The sequence below is a fragment of the Falco peregrinus genome, chromosome 1 (assembly GCF_023634155.1).
Source record: "Falco peregrinus isolate bFalPer1 chromosome 1, bFalPer1.pri, whole genome shotgun sequence".
NCBI classification, from domain to species: domain Eukaryota; kingdom Metazoa; phylum Chordata; class Aves; order Falconiformes; family Falconidae; genus Falco; species Falco peregrinus.
Window position 1 is genome coordinate 65452994 of NC_073721.1, and position 14680 is coordinate 65467673.

The window sequence follows — 14680 nt, forward strand, 5'->3', positions numbered from 1 at the left end:
AAAAGAAAATGACCAAACAGTTACATGCTTATAAAATGAGGAAGACAGATGCTGTGTTCAGCAAAGCATAAAACAAGGAAGTAATGAAGAGTTGCCATTCTGCTGCTTGAGATCAGTGGCTCAATTGCTGCAGGTTAAATCTGATGAGATTGTTAGAAGTTCTACAAATCAGTGAGTGGAAAATTGCTGAAAAAAAATTCTGAGAGATATGTAAGAAAGGTGCATCTACCTTGCTATGCAATTTTGTGGGGCAAGAAGAGCACACAGGCTTAAAGAAAAGCTAAGCACTTCTGATGCACTTATGGTGTCCCAGAGAGGAAGCCTGAGATCTCCAGCCAGCTAAGGATTAATACCTGGAAAGACTCAAGAAATCTGTTTGGCTGAACCAATGTAGTTGCCCAGTTTCAGGCTCACTCTTTGAGCAAACCACCTGCTCGGGCGGGCAGGCCGTAGCCCAGCTATGCTTGCAGGCAGTGAGGGTCCGAGCAGGGCTCCGAGGGGCTGAGGAGCAGCTCATAGGGGTGATGCCGGTGATGCCGCCGGCCCTGAAGCACCCCTGGGCAGGGAAGCGGAGGGAAAGGCGGGGGGGGGGGCTGTCGCCCTCAGCCGCTGTGTCCCCCACCACTCACACGCACTGCCACACACACCCAGAGTTCAGGGGCTGCGGCGAGGGAAGGGGCTTCGCGCCCAGGCCGGCTGCCCCGCACCTCGTACTGGGGGAAGCCAAGCTGCACCCTGCCACCCACCCTGCCACCCACCCTGCCACCGCCGCGGCGCCCCAGGCCAGGAAGGGGCAGGCAGACCACGGCCCTACCCCGAGCAAGGGCTGCGGACCGGCCCCCCTCTCCCGGCTAAGGGCTCGGGCTGCGGCCCCCCCGGCAAGGGTTGCGGGCCCCCGCCAAGGGCTGCGGCCCCCCGGCTGCCCCCAGCCCCGGGTCCAGGGCCACCGTCCCCAGCCCGCCACGGCAACGCGTTCTTCCGGGCCCCGTTCCCATGGCAACCGCGGCTCGCTGGAGGTGCACCCCCTTATCCCTTCCGCCGCCCCTCCGCGCGCACGGCCCACGGGGCGGCCGGCGGCTCTGCGGGGCTCGCTTTTGATTGGCTGCGCTGCCCGGAGGGGGAGGCTGAGGGATGAGCGCCGAGGCGCTGCCCTCTCCCTTCAGCCTGGCTCGCCCGCTCGGCTGTCGCTGCCCCCCCCACCCCCCACCCGCCCAGCTCGGGTGTTTCCGCCGCCGCCGCCCGCAGCGCTTCGGACCCGCTCGGCTCTTTCCGCCGCGGCGGGCTGCCCGCCTTCGGCTCCCCGCGCGCCGGCCGCCCGCTCAGCCCTGCCCATGTCGGACGTGCTGGCCGCCGCCGCCGGCTCCCGCTCCGAGCCCCCGGCCGCCGGGGTGGCGGGCGGCGGCCCCGCGCCCCACGTCCCCTCAGGTACGGGCTCGCCAGGGGAAGGGGTAGCCGGGCTGGCCGCGGCGGTCACGGGGGCGGCGAGCGCTTGCAGCCGGGCCGGGGTCCCTGAGGCGAGGCGGGCGGGCGGGCAGCGCCCCGCGGGCCGTGAGGCGACCGGCCGGGGGGCGCCGGTGTCAGCGCTGGCCTTGGGGCGGGGGGCGGGTTGCCTCGCCGCGGCGGGTTTCCTCCTTTCTCCCGGAGAAGCCTTAATTCCACGGTGGCGGTTTGCATCGGTAGAAATCCGGCGGCCCTTGCGAAGAGGAGCATCGCCAGTGAGACCTCGGCTGCGTTCGCTTAGCGGGTGGGTGGGCGGCTGGGGGGAGGGACAGGCTGCCCCACATGGGTGACAATCTGTGAAACAAACCCTGTGACCTCTTGCGTATGGCATTTGAGCCTGTGCAGGTGAAGAGAAGGGCCTGGAGACTGAATTGTCTGCTTTGGGACGGTATATACCACAGTCGGTATAGGAGGGGCCGTTCTTAGAGGTTTAAGGTTGTTTTAAAGGGGTACGCCCGGGCATACCCCTCTGCAGCCGGGTGCTTGCCTCACCTGGAGCTGCAGCAACAGTTCCCACTGTTTCTTTCCCTGCAGCAGAAGGATTGATGGTGAGCCAGGATGCTTTCCCTGGTGGAAGAGGCCCCATCTAGCTGGGAGCCGGACAGCCCCTGCCGTGCAGGCTCTGCCATGGGCTGGGAGCCTGGTGCTGTCTATCCGTGGGCTGGAGCTGCCTCCCAGCTGTGAACGGACTCCCTGAAACGGCCAGCAGCTGTAAGGCCCTGTCATCAGAGAGCTGCCAAAGCTGGAACTTGTCCCTGCCCGGTTCGCTGCCTTAATGTGATCAGACAGCTGGGCTGTGGGGCATATACCGCAGCTGTATGGGGACAGAGCTTTCCCGGAGTTCAGGAGATGTGGGGGAGACCAGGAGCCATCTTTATAGACAGTCCTTTTAGCAGTGACCTAGGAATTTCCATCTCGTCAGTGCCCTGTGGGAACCGCTGCATGATTGCTTTTTCCAGGGCTTCAAATTCAGCTCAGTTTGACAGGAAGAAATTTGGCCTTGTTCTGTCCTTTTAAAGCTAGGGTTGGTGGTTCCTGAACGAACACTGCTCCTGAGAGTGGTTCTGCACCAAAAACATACATGGGGTTTTGTTCTCTCTTTCCTAGGAGTGAGATGATCAAAAATCATCTGTATAGCACCTTGCAGGATACAGCTCATAACATGAAAAACGGGTTGGCACAGCTCTTCCTTTCACAGCCATGTGACCTTGTCAACGTTTGAGCGCTGGCTGTAGTTTTTCCTCCTGTCTGTGCATTCTAAAGACTGACATTTATTTCACCTTCTGTCTGTATATTCTGTTTGTTGTTAGAAAATGAAGACTCGGCCCAAAAGACAGAGTCTGCAGATCACCTGGTTGATTCTTTGGAGTCCAGTACTTCGCAGAGTGGGTAGGAAAATCTTTTTGTGTATCGTGCCCCACATGCATGACAATCTGTTTCACCCCTGTGACCTCTTCCATAAGGCAGTTGATCCTGTGCAGGTGAAGAGAAGGGACTGGAGACCGAATTGTCTACTTTGGGACAGTATATACCAGAATCAGTATAGGAGGGACTGTTCTTACAGGTTAAGGTTGTTTTAAAGGTTATGAAATGCTGATGTGTAGTTCATGGTTCAGTTATTCAAATCATGGAATCATTCAGCTTGGAAGGAGCTCTGCAAGGTTTTGTAGTCCATTGTAAGAGCCAATAAACCTTCAGCAGGAAATTTTCTCTATCCTGTCTGAAGGATACTTTAATAATTAAGCATTCCGACTGTCTATAATTCTGGTGAAAGATGAGCAAGAAAACACCTTTTACTGTTTTATTGACAGTGTTTGGGGTTTTTTCTTCGCCCCTGGTTTTCTGTGTCACTCCTTCATTAACGCTGCTGTTTGACGTATTATCAGTTGTTTGACTTGTTATTATCTGTTGGGCATGTGGTGTTTGTGGCAGAGGCATTGCATTGGTTACAAGCGCTAGTAACCATATGCAGTGGAGTTTCATTTGCTGTCATACATTTGTTCCACAGGGTACAGTTTCAGAAATGTGTGAGTTAATTACATGAGACAGTAGATAAACCACAACCTCATTGAAAAAGAGAGGAAGAAAATTCCAGCAAAAAACCGAACAAACTACCCTACTTACTAAACCAGCAGTCTGATGCCATTTTGGATTGATGTTAATGACATCTGTATTGGCCTCCTCGTCTCCAAATGTGTTCTTTCATCTGTTTATTATGTCCTCTAACTTTTTTCAAAGAGATTAATGTAGTCTGTAAGCAAAATGGCCAAAGTAGATGCTGGATACTTGTAGGTATTACCTGATAAATTTGTCTAAGCTAGATCTCCTTTGTAATGGATGGGGGATGGTCCAAAAGGGTTGTGTGAGGAGGAATCTGCTGAACTCTGTCTCTGTAAATCTGCTTATAAAGCTTGTGTAGCCCTTCCTAATTTTTCAGTGAGACTTTTGGCCTTCAGTGGTGTCTGGAGGAAAAATTTCCCAAGCTGTTAGCTCCTATGTTGATGGAGAGCCTTTTGAGCACATGTGCACACCTGTAGTAGCGTGACCAAATAACCCTTGTAAGTGTGTTCATGTAACTGCTAAGCTAAAAAGGAAATGGGCTGGAAAGCAATGGCATAGAAGTCCAAATTTGTCCTGGGCTGCCAGTGAAATTGTTACAGATCACTGTTGTCTGCTCCAAGTGCCCCTTATTTTTTTATATTGCCCATCTGCTGCCATTTTGTGTATCCTGGTATTCAGCCCATTTGAGTTATTCTTACAGACCTTCTGGCCTATCATGACATTTTTAGGAAAAGAAATCACACTACTGAGAGAATTTAAGTAAGAAATGGCTTTATTTCTTGTTAAAATCTGTACGCCCATAGGAACAAAGATTTGGAAACAAAAGCTTCATGTGCCCTGTTCTAGTCTTTATGGATGTAGCAGTTGGGCTGTGTATGGGTTTTTTAAATGATTTTTTTAAACTATTCCACACTATGCTGTTTTCCATTACTGCTGTGTTCTCGTGTTTCATATCCTTTAGACCAAAGCACTTGACGTCAGGTTTATAGTGCTGTGAGAAGGCTTTGCTTTTTCTAAAGGCCAGCTGTTTCTGTTCTTACTAGAGACTAGGTTGCTTCTCCTGGAAGTTTCACCAAGTATCTGAGAGAGAGTATGATAGAGGAGACTCTTCTGGCATCCGTCTGAGTTCATTTGGGATGATAACTCTTGCCAGCTATAGACAATATGCAGCATTTTAAAATAAAATTTAGAAGAAAACCCTCAACAGAAAATGAATGCCAAAGATGGTTCCTTTCTTGCCCATTCTCTTCCTGCTACGTGCCTTTCTTTTTGCTCTGACATGTCCGTTTCCTCTTGTCACAGTGCAGTACTTGGACCTCTTTGCTATTATTGTGCTGCCGTTGTGTGTCTTGTGGCTTGCTTGTCTGTGCAGCGTATTTGAATATGGCAGAGATGCATGTGGGTGCTCCCTGTACCTCTTGGAACTGCCAACAGGAAAGGCATAATGGGCCACTTAAATAGAGGGCGTTTTCAGGATGGCTGTCAAAACTGTCTTGAAACCTTTCACTGATCCAGTTGACCTCTGATGGACTATGCAGATGTCATGTAGTAGCTGGCGTAACATAAGTTGTCCTTTCTTGAGCAGAAAAGTTGATACTGATTTCTGTGTTTAGTACACGGTTGGTGAGCTAGCATGCTGTGGGGTGGGTGTACTGTATTACTGCTGTCTTAAGGATGCTGAATACAGTGTATCTGACTGAAGTTTCTTCCTCTGGCTCACGTGGAAGATAGCTGCATGGAGATGAGAGCAGGACTGGAGTGCAAAGGGCTTTGTGCAGTCGGCAGGTGCTGACCACAAAAGCTTGTTCCCTTCAGTCCATTTGAATTTGAGTTTCAGAGCAGAGTGATTCCTTTGCTGGCTGTGCCCTGGGTGCAAGTGCTGAACTGTAGTGCTCTCTTCCTCCAAAAGGCCGCAGGTTGGGTCATCTGTGAATGCAGGTGTGAGAAAGGATTTGAAGGAAGACGCTGATGCTTCGGAGGACCAGGAAGTGGCCAAACTAGAAGAGAAGCTGCCTGACCAAATCCAGCCCCTCAAAGAGGTAGGTGGGTGTTTCTTATGTCTGAAAGCAAGGACAGAGGTGCAGCAATAGTTCTCCCACCCTGCTGGTGTGCTTATGGCTATGGCACTGAGACTTTAATGGTTAAGACAAAAGTAGTATTAACATACATTCGGTTGTATTTTTTTTTCTATACATTAGTGGGAGGTAAATGTTATCGGTCAGATTTGCAAAATCCATCTTGTGTCTTTGGCTAGTCCTTGCCTCCTTGCAGTTTTTGGCTCGCCAAAGCTTCAAGGTTGTTCTCACATTCTGCTTCTTGTCTGGGGCTTTGGGGAATTCCCTTCCTGCAGATTTATGGAAGAGGGAATGGAAAGTGACTCTACTGTCTTGTTTCTCTTGGTGAGCAGCCAGTTTGTTTGCATTACAGATACAGTTGGGGAAAACCTGTGCAAATGGCACCCAGCTCAGGAGCTGTGAGTTTGCATGTATGAGATGGCTGGCCCTAGTGAACCGGATAGACTTTAACTAGGATGCAGCGAACGACTGTTTGGTTGTGTCTGTAGTCTAGATGCATGCAGAGCTGAAAAGCTCTCCATAGAGAGTTAGTGTCTTGGGAATCCTTTCCAAGAGTAGTCGGCTAAATCTGTAAGGCTGTTGCTTTGTTGAGAGGTGACAATTAACTGAGGCAGATGCAAAGATGTGCCTGCCCAGGGACTCCTGGGGAGGCCAAGGGGCGTGTAATTTGTGAGACCAACACAGCATTTGACTTCAAAGTTCATGACTTCAGTGCTGGGGGGGAACAATGTAGAGAGATATCTCGGAGCCATCCAGTTCTTTTTAACTAATAGAAGCTTCTGCAGAGTCTGACTTGGCTTCAGAAAGATGCCTGAATTACTAATGAGTTGTTTTAAATACAGCTGGGGACTCTTTTACTAGAATGGCCTTTGTGACAATGTTTCTTTTGTGCTTTGTGCAGGAAGCTCCTGTTCGGATAACCAGCTATCATGTACCTCAAGGAGCAGGGGATATAGTCATGATTCAATCAGATCACACTGGTGCTGTGGATATCCTTTCAGCTGAGCTGGAGACTGCAGACCTCCTTGGGGAACAGAGGAAAGGTGAGTCCTGAGAGGAAAACACTTGTTGGGGCCACTCTTTAAGTGCCTGTCCTGGCTAGAGAAGAGCAAAGGCTGTCCCAGAGACACACTGCTCATTCCTGCTGGAAATGTGGGCTCCTGGCTAGCGAGCGGGGAAAACTTGATATCCAAGGTTTTTGGGAGCAGGCTCCAGAATGCCAAAGCCTTGTCAGAAATAGCTTCACTGTTTTTAGAGAACAGTTTGTCAGTAGTGAAAAGTCAGGTGACCCCACAGTCTCTTCCCTTGTCTCAGCTCAGCCTCCCCCTTTGGCTCCACCCACCATGTGGACCACTGAGAAGACAAAGGAATTCAAAGCCAAGATGGGAAAGGAGAAGAATGGTCGGATGGTGGTGAAGCGAGGCGAGGTGGTGACAGTCCGTGTGCCAACCCATCCTGATGGGAAATACATTTGCTGGGAGTTTGCTACAGATGACTACGACATTGGGTTTGGAGTTTATTTTGACTGGACCACGGTTACTAGCACTGCCATTACTGTTCAGGTCAGCGAATCCAGTGATGAGGAGGATGAAGAGGAGGAGGAGGAAATTGAAGGTTAGTGCAGAGCCTGTAAGGGTTAATTTGTGGTGCCTGTTGCCATGCTGCTGAGAGTGTCTGTCAGATGCTGTAACTCCCATCTACTTTGTTTACTCAGCCCACTTGTTATCTCTGCAGCCTTTTGGTTTCTCAGTTTGGTTTCTCTGTTAGGGTGTGATGAGAAAGCATTTAGCCCTTCCTGCTTCAGCATATGTCAACGGCTGTCTTTCTCCAAGAGTATTCTTAAAATTGAACACATTGAAAAATTAAACCCGAATTCACTTGTTCAACTTATAGCTGATAAAATTTAGGGTCTGAAATTTTAACTTGACTGTTCTTCTTAGCCTCTCAGACTGAGAAATTTCTGATGGTGAGTAGGAGCAAAAAGGTTTTGTTTTCTGGGGCTTTTATTTGGTTGTGTTGTTTGGTGTGTGTGTCTCCCTCCCCCCCCAGTACCTCAGTAGCTTTTGCTGAGTGCATTTAGGAGGATTGCTACCTGTGTCTTTATACTTGTGAAACACACAGTTATGTTCCCTGTTCTGTGGCTTCAGTGTATGTATGACCAGTGTAGTGGGGGGTTGGTGTCTGAAATTAATTTTGCAGGTTCTCCAAAGAGGGGCAGGTTCCTGTATGAGGAATCCTCTTGAACAAGTAAATTGAGGATGTAAACACAGTGAGGTTATAGCTAAGAGCTTTCCCATATTTCTTTTCCTTCAAGTCTTCATCACTGGACCGCTGTTGTTTGTATGAAAGCAGTGAGGTATCTAAAAGGTAAGGCCAGGGAGAATAGTCCAGGCTGGCAGGCCAGTGGCTGCTGTCACATCTGTATTCCCAAGAGAACTGGTTCTTGGCATGTCCTTTGTCATGATAAAGAAAGCTGGACTTTGGGTGTTATTTGCAGAAAGGTCAGAGCAGATGCCATGGGTAATGCTGTCATAGTTAGCCTTCCATATATCTACGTGCCCCTGCTGCTTTCTGGTCTTGTTGATCTTTTTCTAGACTACCTAGTGCTTAACCGGCTCTGGCCTTGTCTCCTCTCTTCCTTTTAGGACTTGCCCCTGTTGGTGATGTGGAAAGGGGCTCCAAAAGCTATCTGCGGAACCGCTATGGAGAGATCATGCCCGTGTATCGCAGGAACAGCCATCGGGAGGTGCAGGCAGGCAGCCATGAGTACCCAGGCGAGGGCATCTACCTGCTGAAATTTGATAACTCGTACTCTCTCCTCCGCAATAAGACTCTGTTCTTTCATGTCTATTACACTAGCTGAAGAAAAGGGAAGGGGCAGGGACGGCAGGAAGGTAATGGTGAGTGTAGCAGGCTGCCACCCAGCCCTAATACCGCCTGATGGGCACTGCTGTGTGACAGAACCAAAGCACAATTCTGCCGGCTCTTCTTCAGACACTAACTGGTTTCTCCCCACACCCTCCTTCCCCGCTGTCCCAGTGGAGAAGCGTAGCTGTGACTGCCTGGTTGTCCACAGGCAGCTGCTCTTTCTGTAAAACTTTGGGAGGTCTGCTCTGTATGGGCATCGGGCTGGGCCGTCATGTCACAGCTGGTAAATGCCCAGAGGCCAGGTTCAGGTGGTCGTGTTTTTGATCTGGTGCGCTGATACAAAATGAAGTGAAAATATTCTTGATCTGTTACTGTTTTGTGATTAACTTTTCCAATTCTCCTGCTGCATCTGCATCACTAGAGGGCAGCTGTCAGCTGCAATGAGCCAAAAGCACAGCTGGCTTGTCACCTAACCACTGATAATCTCATCACCTACCACCACTACGTGTCACCAGCAGCCAGTGCTTCTTTCAGCCGTGTCGGTGGGTGTGCGTGCGGCTGGCCAGCGCAGCCCGTGCTGCAGTGGCTAGGCCATGCGCCCCAAATGGCAGTCACAGCATGTGTTTGAACAGGGGGTGGGGGGAGGGTGCACGCCTAGAAGTCCATAAGAAGGTGTTCCTACAGATTCAGAATTGGATTTTATATCTGCTGACTGCAGGAATATGTAGATGATTAAAACCTCGGTGACCACCAGAACTTTTTTCTGTAATCCAGATGAGAAGCAGAAGAAATCACTGCTGCACTGAATAAGCAGAAAAAGGTTGGAATACAACCAATAAATATACAGGAAATATTTCGTAGTAGCAGCATGGTGGTTCACTGGTGTTGCTGCCAGCTGGGTAATACCATATGTAGCAAGGAAAAGGCTCCCCAGAGAAGTGTAGCTTGTCAGCTGCTGTTGTTAGAAAAGAACACCTCTGCTTGGGAACTCGAAAGGTGTGGGATTTAATCAATTCTTTCTGTGAACCAGAATCAGCAAGGCCATTGCTAACCCTGACCACATGGTAAAGGATGCACTTCCTTGGCATGTTTTGGTGGCTATTTGATGGCATCAGTAATCACCTTCTGCTCAAGTGCCAGCAGAGTTGAACAAGGATTAAGTTAATCCTTCAGAGATTAATTATAAAACATGTTTATCTGTAACTGTTGTTTATTTTAATACTTCTAACTTCAAGTCATTCTCTTTTCTAAGAATACTGCTGTATTTACATTTTGATACCTCTTTGCAGAGACAGAATGGCTGTTTGCATGGTGATTCTAGTAGAGTTCTGAGTTTTATTTTTAAATCCTCCAGGTAAAGCACCTCTACTCGGTCCATTCCTTCCATTGAGAAGGAATGATGAACAAAATTATTTTGGGGTAGTTAAAGCCAAAGATTTCACTCTCATAGGAGGGCTGCATATTTTCTATTAAAGGTATATAGTAATGCCATGCAACTTGCTCCATATTCAAGCTGCTCTTTTAACTATCTCTGCTTGCTTGCTCACTGTCCCAGAGCACTTAGTAGGCCAAAACAGTAAGGGAGCAAGCAGCCAGTCTACAGTAGAGCAGCCTGAGCTGGGAGCAGGACAAGTGGAAATGCAAAGAACACTGGTTGGGAGCACTGGCTTTCTGGGTGAGCGGGGAGGGAGCAGAGTCGGTCAGGGTAAGGAGCGGAGTTGCTGCTTTGAGCCCTGAGATCAGGAGAAAACAGCTGCCTTTCTCGAGAGAGTGAGCACACATGGACCGGGCAGGGGGGAAACTACAAAGCTGCCTTATTCAAGCAGGGCAACCACAGGACAGCCTTGCAGGGAGACAGAACAGTAGGGCTTGGTATCTGTCAGAGTAAGAATTTCTTTCATTTAGCAGTTTGGGGAGGATTATTCCTTCCTTTAGTCTTTCTTGGGAGAGATGGAGTACTGTCCTGTGGCCTTTGTACAACACTCGAATCAGGCCTGAGCAACTTGGGCAAGGTGCTCTCCTTTTTCCCCCATCCTTTGTCTATCAAGTTCATAGACACTAAATGGAAGAAGGTAGAAAAGACACTTCAGTCTGACTGCAACGTCAGCATTGCCCCACTCTATGACTGCATTTGGTCTTTTGCTGTGAGATCTGCAGAACCCTATGTGCCCTTGCTGGTTAATGTGTGATACGCTATCTGGCACCTACTCCACTTTCTAATTAGGTTTTATTTATGATGAAGGGAACTTTGACCTGTATATACATTAGATATTCCAGAACTATTGATCCTCAGTTGCACAGCTTATTGCAGGCTAGTGGATTATCTCCACTAAGAAAATGTTTCCCTTATAGTGGCCTCCCTATTGCTAACTCGCAGCTCCATCCCACTTCTGTCTGTTGCTCGTATTAGGGTTTGAAATACATTTGTTTTTTCATGTTGTAAGAAGTTAATAAGGCCTGCCTCACAACCAATTTTGATTACTCACTGACACATAAATAGTATGCACCAGTTTTCAAGCCACTGGTTAACGTAAGTGGTACTGTAGGTGGTAGTCCTATTGCTCAGTTCTAGCTTTCTGAAGTGTGGACCAACCTTTAACAAGGCTCAGGTCATCTGTTTGGAACTGTGCCTGTCTCCTAGTCTCATTGACCTAAGCGCAACAGCAGCATTAAAATGGTATGTCATACCAAGGGGCACGTGCCTGGTCTCCAAATGCAGTGTGCCCATCGATGAGCCTGCTGCAGTAGAACTGAAAGCGTTTGGTGTGTGTTACTTCACTGTATAAGTTTCCCAAAAGTAGTGTCTCTTATGAACGCAAGGTAGTTTTAGGCACAGAATATTTTATCTGCAGGAAACAGAAGCTTCACAGTTGTACAGGATAATTTATCTTCTTGTTTATTTTTTTTAATATCCACATTACATCAGTATGTTGTTTCTCAGGTATTCAGATAACATTCATTATCTAAGTGACAACTTCCTTTGGAAGGATATATAGTCTTTATTAATTTTCTGATAAATCCAGTAGCTCAGTTGTGTGGCTAGTGATTAACAGCAGCCATACCCATTCAAAATCAAACCCACAGCTGGTCCAAAGAAGTAATCTTATTTCTTGTGTGTCCTTTCTTTCAGTTTGGTGTGTCTCCTGGATTTGTATCCAATCCTGCTATCTGGCCGAGGCAGCAATAGAAACCCTTCTTATTTTAATTGGAAACCTTTGGAACTAGACCTTGGTTCTAGAAAGAAACTTCAGAGAGAGAAATTAATCCTCAAGAAAGTAAAATTTCTTTGTTGTTTCTGTGGAAGGAAGATTTCAGATAGGGTTTTTTAAATGTGTTTCTTCTCTCTGTAAGTTGTGTCTAGAGATTCAAAAAGCTAAATCAAGGAAGAAGCTTATTTTGCATTTTGAGTTTGCTTTTGTGAAAGCACAAAATTGTTTTCAATTTTGTTTGAATATAATTTAGATCTAGAAATAAGATTTACATGTTCAGCCAGAGGTATAAGACAGTTCTGTAGTGCAGGACTTGCATAAAAATTAGCTTGTGTAATTCTTTATTTATAATAATGATAACAATCTGTTGGGCAGAGGTTTTTTATGTCAAAGAAGGTCATAAGCTTTCCATAAGTTCCCCCACCCTTTTAGGCGTAATGTAGCAGCAGGAGTTTAAAATGTTTGTGTTTTACAGAGGACAGTTAAAATTGTTGAAATCAGGGACCACTCGTACTGATTTAGTTTACTCACAAACTCTTTGGAGGCCTGTAATATGGATTCTTGTGAAAGGTTATTGGTGTCAGACACAGGTGAGTTGCAAATTAATGCTTGGGACCCATTTAATAGTTACGCAGATTATTGGTAATGAGCCATTTACACGAACGGGTTAGAAGAAAATGCCTGAGAGTAAAAGCTTAGTTGTCTGACTTCAGGTGCTGAGAAGAAAGTGGAGTTACTATGCAACTGAGTCTAAAAGGCAGCCACATGCCCTTCCTTTTGGCTCTACCCTGCGCGCTTGTCTCCTTGTAACTGTGTGTGCATGTATCCTTCACCTATGGCCTGCAGTGGGTCAGTTACTGTGGTGCTGGACCTGGTGAGGTGGGTTAGAGGTGAACCTTGTCTAGTTGCTGAAAGGCTTATTCTTGTGGGGAATTAGGGTAGAGAATGAATCCCTAAATGAGTTCACTTTTATCCCCACTGCCTGTACCCTTCCTTGTCTTACTACCCCTACTAAAGCCACTCTATATAGACTATTTATCACAAGGTGCCTTAGGAACAAGGAGCATGTCTGAAATAAGAGCCATAGATGTCATTAATCCAAGGGATTCCTCCTTGTTTCTCTGCCCATTTGGGTAGAGGGGAGGCAGTTCCTAATGTTAGGCAAGGAGAAGCCCCTGTAGGCTGTTACTGGAAATTCAAGCTGTTTGTTAGACTGCCTTGTTGCTGTAAGATGAATAGTGGAATAGTGTTTTGAGTTTCCTGGTGCCATAAGATCTTTTTGCCTTTTAAAATCATATGCTGCTGTCAGATATCAAGGAGGGGACTATTTTTGGCATGCTGATGCTAAACTTGAGGACCAGAGGAACACTAGGTAGGCACAGAAGAGCACTCCATTCATAATTTTCTCTAAAAAGAGTATCTGAATCCCGCATTGTGAGTGGTGTGCACTCACGTGTATGGAGGCTGGATAAGAGACCAGATAAGAGAAGTGGTGTTTGGTGGGGTTTTTTTGTAAGAGAAGTTTTTTTTTTGTCTACAAGTCTAAAAGAAGACGACTTTCTCCTTTTCTCATATCTGGGAAAATATTGGATGTGACGGTGTCATGTAGATGGTTGAGAATATCTCAACTGGTATAATGAAAAACTGGGAACCGATTAGGTTAAATACATTGGCTAATTAGACTGTGAAAGAGGCCAGGAGTTTAGCAGGAGTCGAAGTGCAAAGTCATTTATCTAAATAAGTTGATTTGCAGTAAATACCAACTAAATAAAGTTTTAGAAAGTACATATTAAAATACATTTTGCTAGGAGGAGAATTTTCTGCTCATGTTCCACATTTGCCTCCAAAGGGTCTCTGGCAACTTAGTCTGAAACACTGGTACTGTTGCAGCTGAAGACACATCAGGCTGGGTGGACGGTGGGTGTGACTCCCCTTGGCTTTTCTGTATTCTGTTCTGGATTTTATGTATTGCTTTCTCAGAAGCATCATAGAAGAAATGTACCCTTTATCAGGCAGGGAGAGAGGAGGAATTTTGTGATCCATCTGTGAGGGTTATCTGGTTTAAGCCCATCTGGACTGGTGAGTCAAGTCCCTTAGGCAAGAAGCTGGATATTAACCATGAATCAGAATCATTTAGGTTGGAAAAGACCTTTGAGGTCATCAAGTCCGACTGTTAACCCCAGACTGCCAAGTCTGCCACTAAACCATGTCCCTAAGCACCCCGCATTACACATTTTTTAAATGCCTCCAGGGATGGTGATTCCACCACCCCCCTGGGCAGCCTGTTCCAGTGACTAACCACCCTTGAGTGAAGAAAGCTCAGCGAAGCTCAGAGCTATGGAGGCTTTGCCAAGTAATGACCTTGAAGTTTCAGAGCTGCGTTTGGAAATTATAAATAGCTGGAGATGATCTCCCTGCAACCTCCAGGAGGCCCTGGAGACTGTCTGCTCTCAGAGGGAAGTCTGCTCTCAACTCACCGCTCCAGCTGCTAGCATAGTCTTTCAATGGGGAGCATCTTGTAGCTGGTACCTATATTCTTGTGAACTGTGGTTGGTGGTTGTCTGTCAGTCCTTATCTAGGTGATGTGAATATCTTTGATGTCCTGTGATTTCAAAATAGAGTTGTCGGTGCCAACCGTTTGCCTTTCACGTCCTCCCAAGATACGAGTTTTAAATGGAGGAGAGGATATTTTAACAGAATGTGGCACTGAACCTCTTGCCGAAGGGCACGTATGAGGACTGCATTTATAGTGTGCTTGCATTCCTTCTATGCTTGGTTTGTATTGTTTATATTTGATGTGTTGTGGCTGGTTTGTAATAGTATATTGGAACTTACTCCCTTTAAATAAACTTTTCACTATGCAACCAAGACCTTTGTCTTCTGTTTAAAGCAAGTGTGTGTCTTGATATGGAACACTGAACTACAGACTTTCCAACAAAACAAGAATGCAATTAAACTTAGTTTTAC

General features: G+C 47.1%; 1 protein-coding gene across 1 annotated transcript; it reads left to right on the plus strand.

Moving 5' to 3' along the window:
* Positions 1–1192: 1192 nt before the first annotated feature.
* Positions 1193–14577, plus strand: TMED8 (transmembrane p24 trafficking protein family member 8). Its single transcript, XM_055794014.1, has 6 exons — positions 1193–1425; positions 2811–2889; positions 5471–5600; positions 6538–6679; positions 6951–7250; positions 8282–14577. The coding sequence occupies exons 1-6, from the start codon at positions 1332–1334 to the stop codon at positions 8497–8499; spliced, it is 963 nt and encodes a 320-aa protein (XP_055649989.1). The 5' UTR covers positions 1193–1331; the 3' UTR covers positions 8500–14577.
* The last annotated feature ends 103 nt before the right edge of the window (positions 14578–14680 follow it).

Excerpts from the sequence above, each read along its gene's own strand:
- TMED8 (XM_055794014.1), top strand. The coding sequence starts at position 1,332 with ATGTCGGACGTGCTGGCCGCCGCCGCCGGCTCCCGCTCCGAGCCCCCG. Across the intron at positions 1,426-2,810 it reads CGCGCCCCACGTCCCCTCAG|AAAATGAAGACTCGGCCCAA; the intron begins GTACGGGCTCGC and ends GTTTGTTGTTAG. Across the intron at positions 6,680-6,950 it reads CCTTGGGGAACAGAGGAAAG|CTCAGCCTCCCCCTTTGGCT; the intron begins GTGAGTCCTGAG and ends CCCTTGTCTCAG.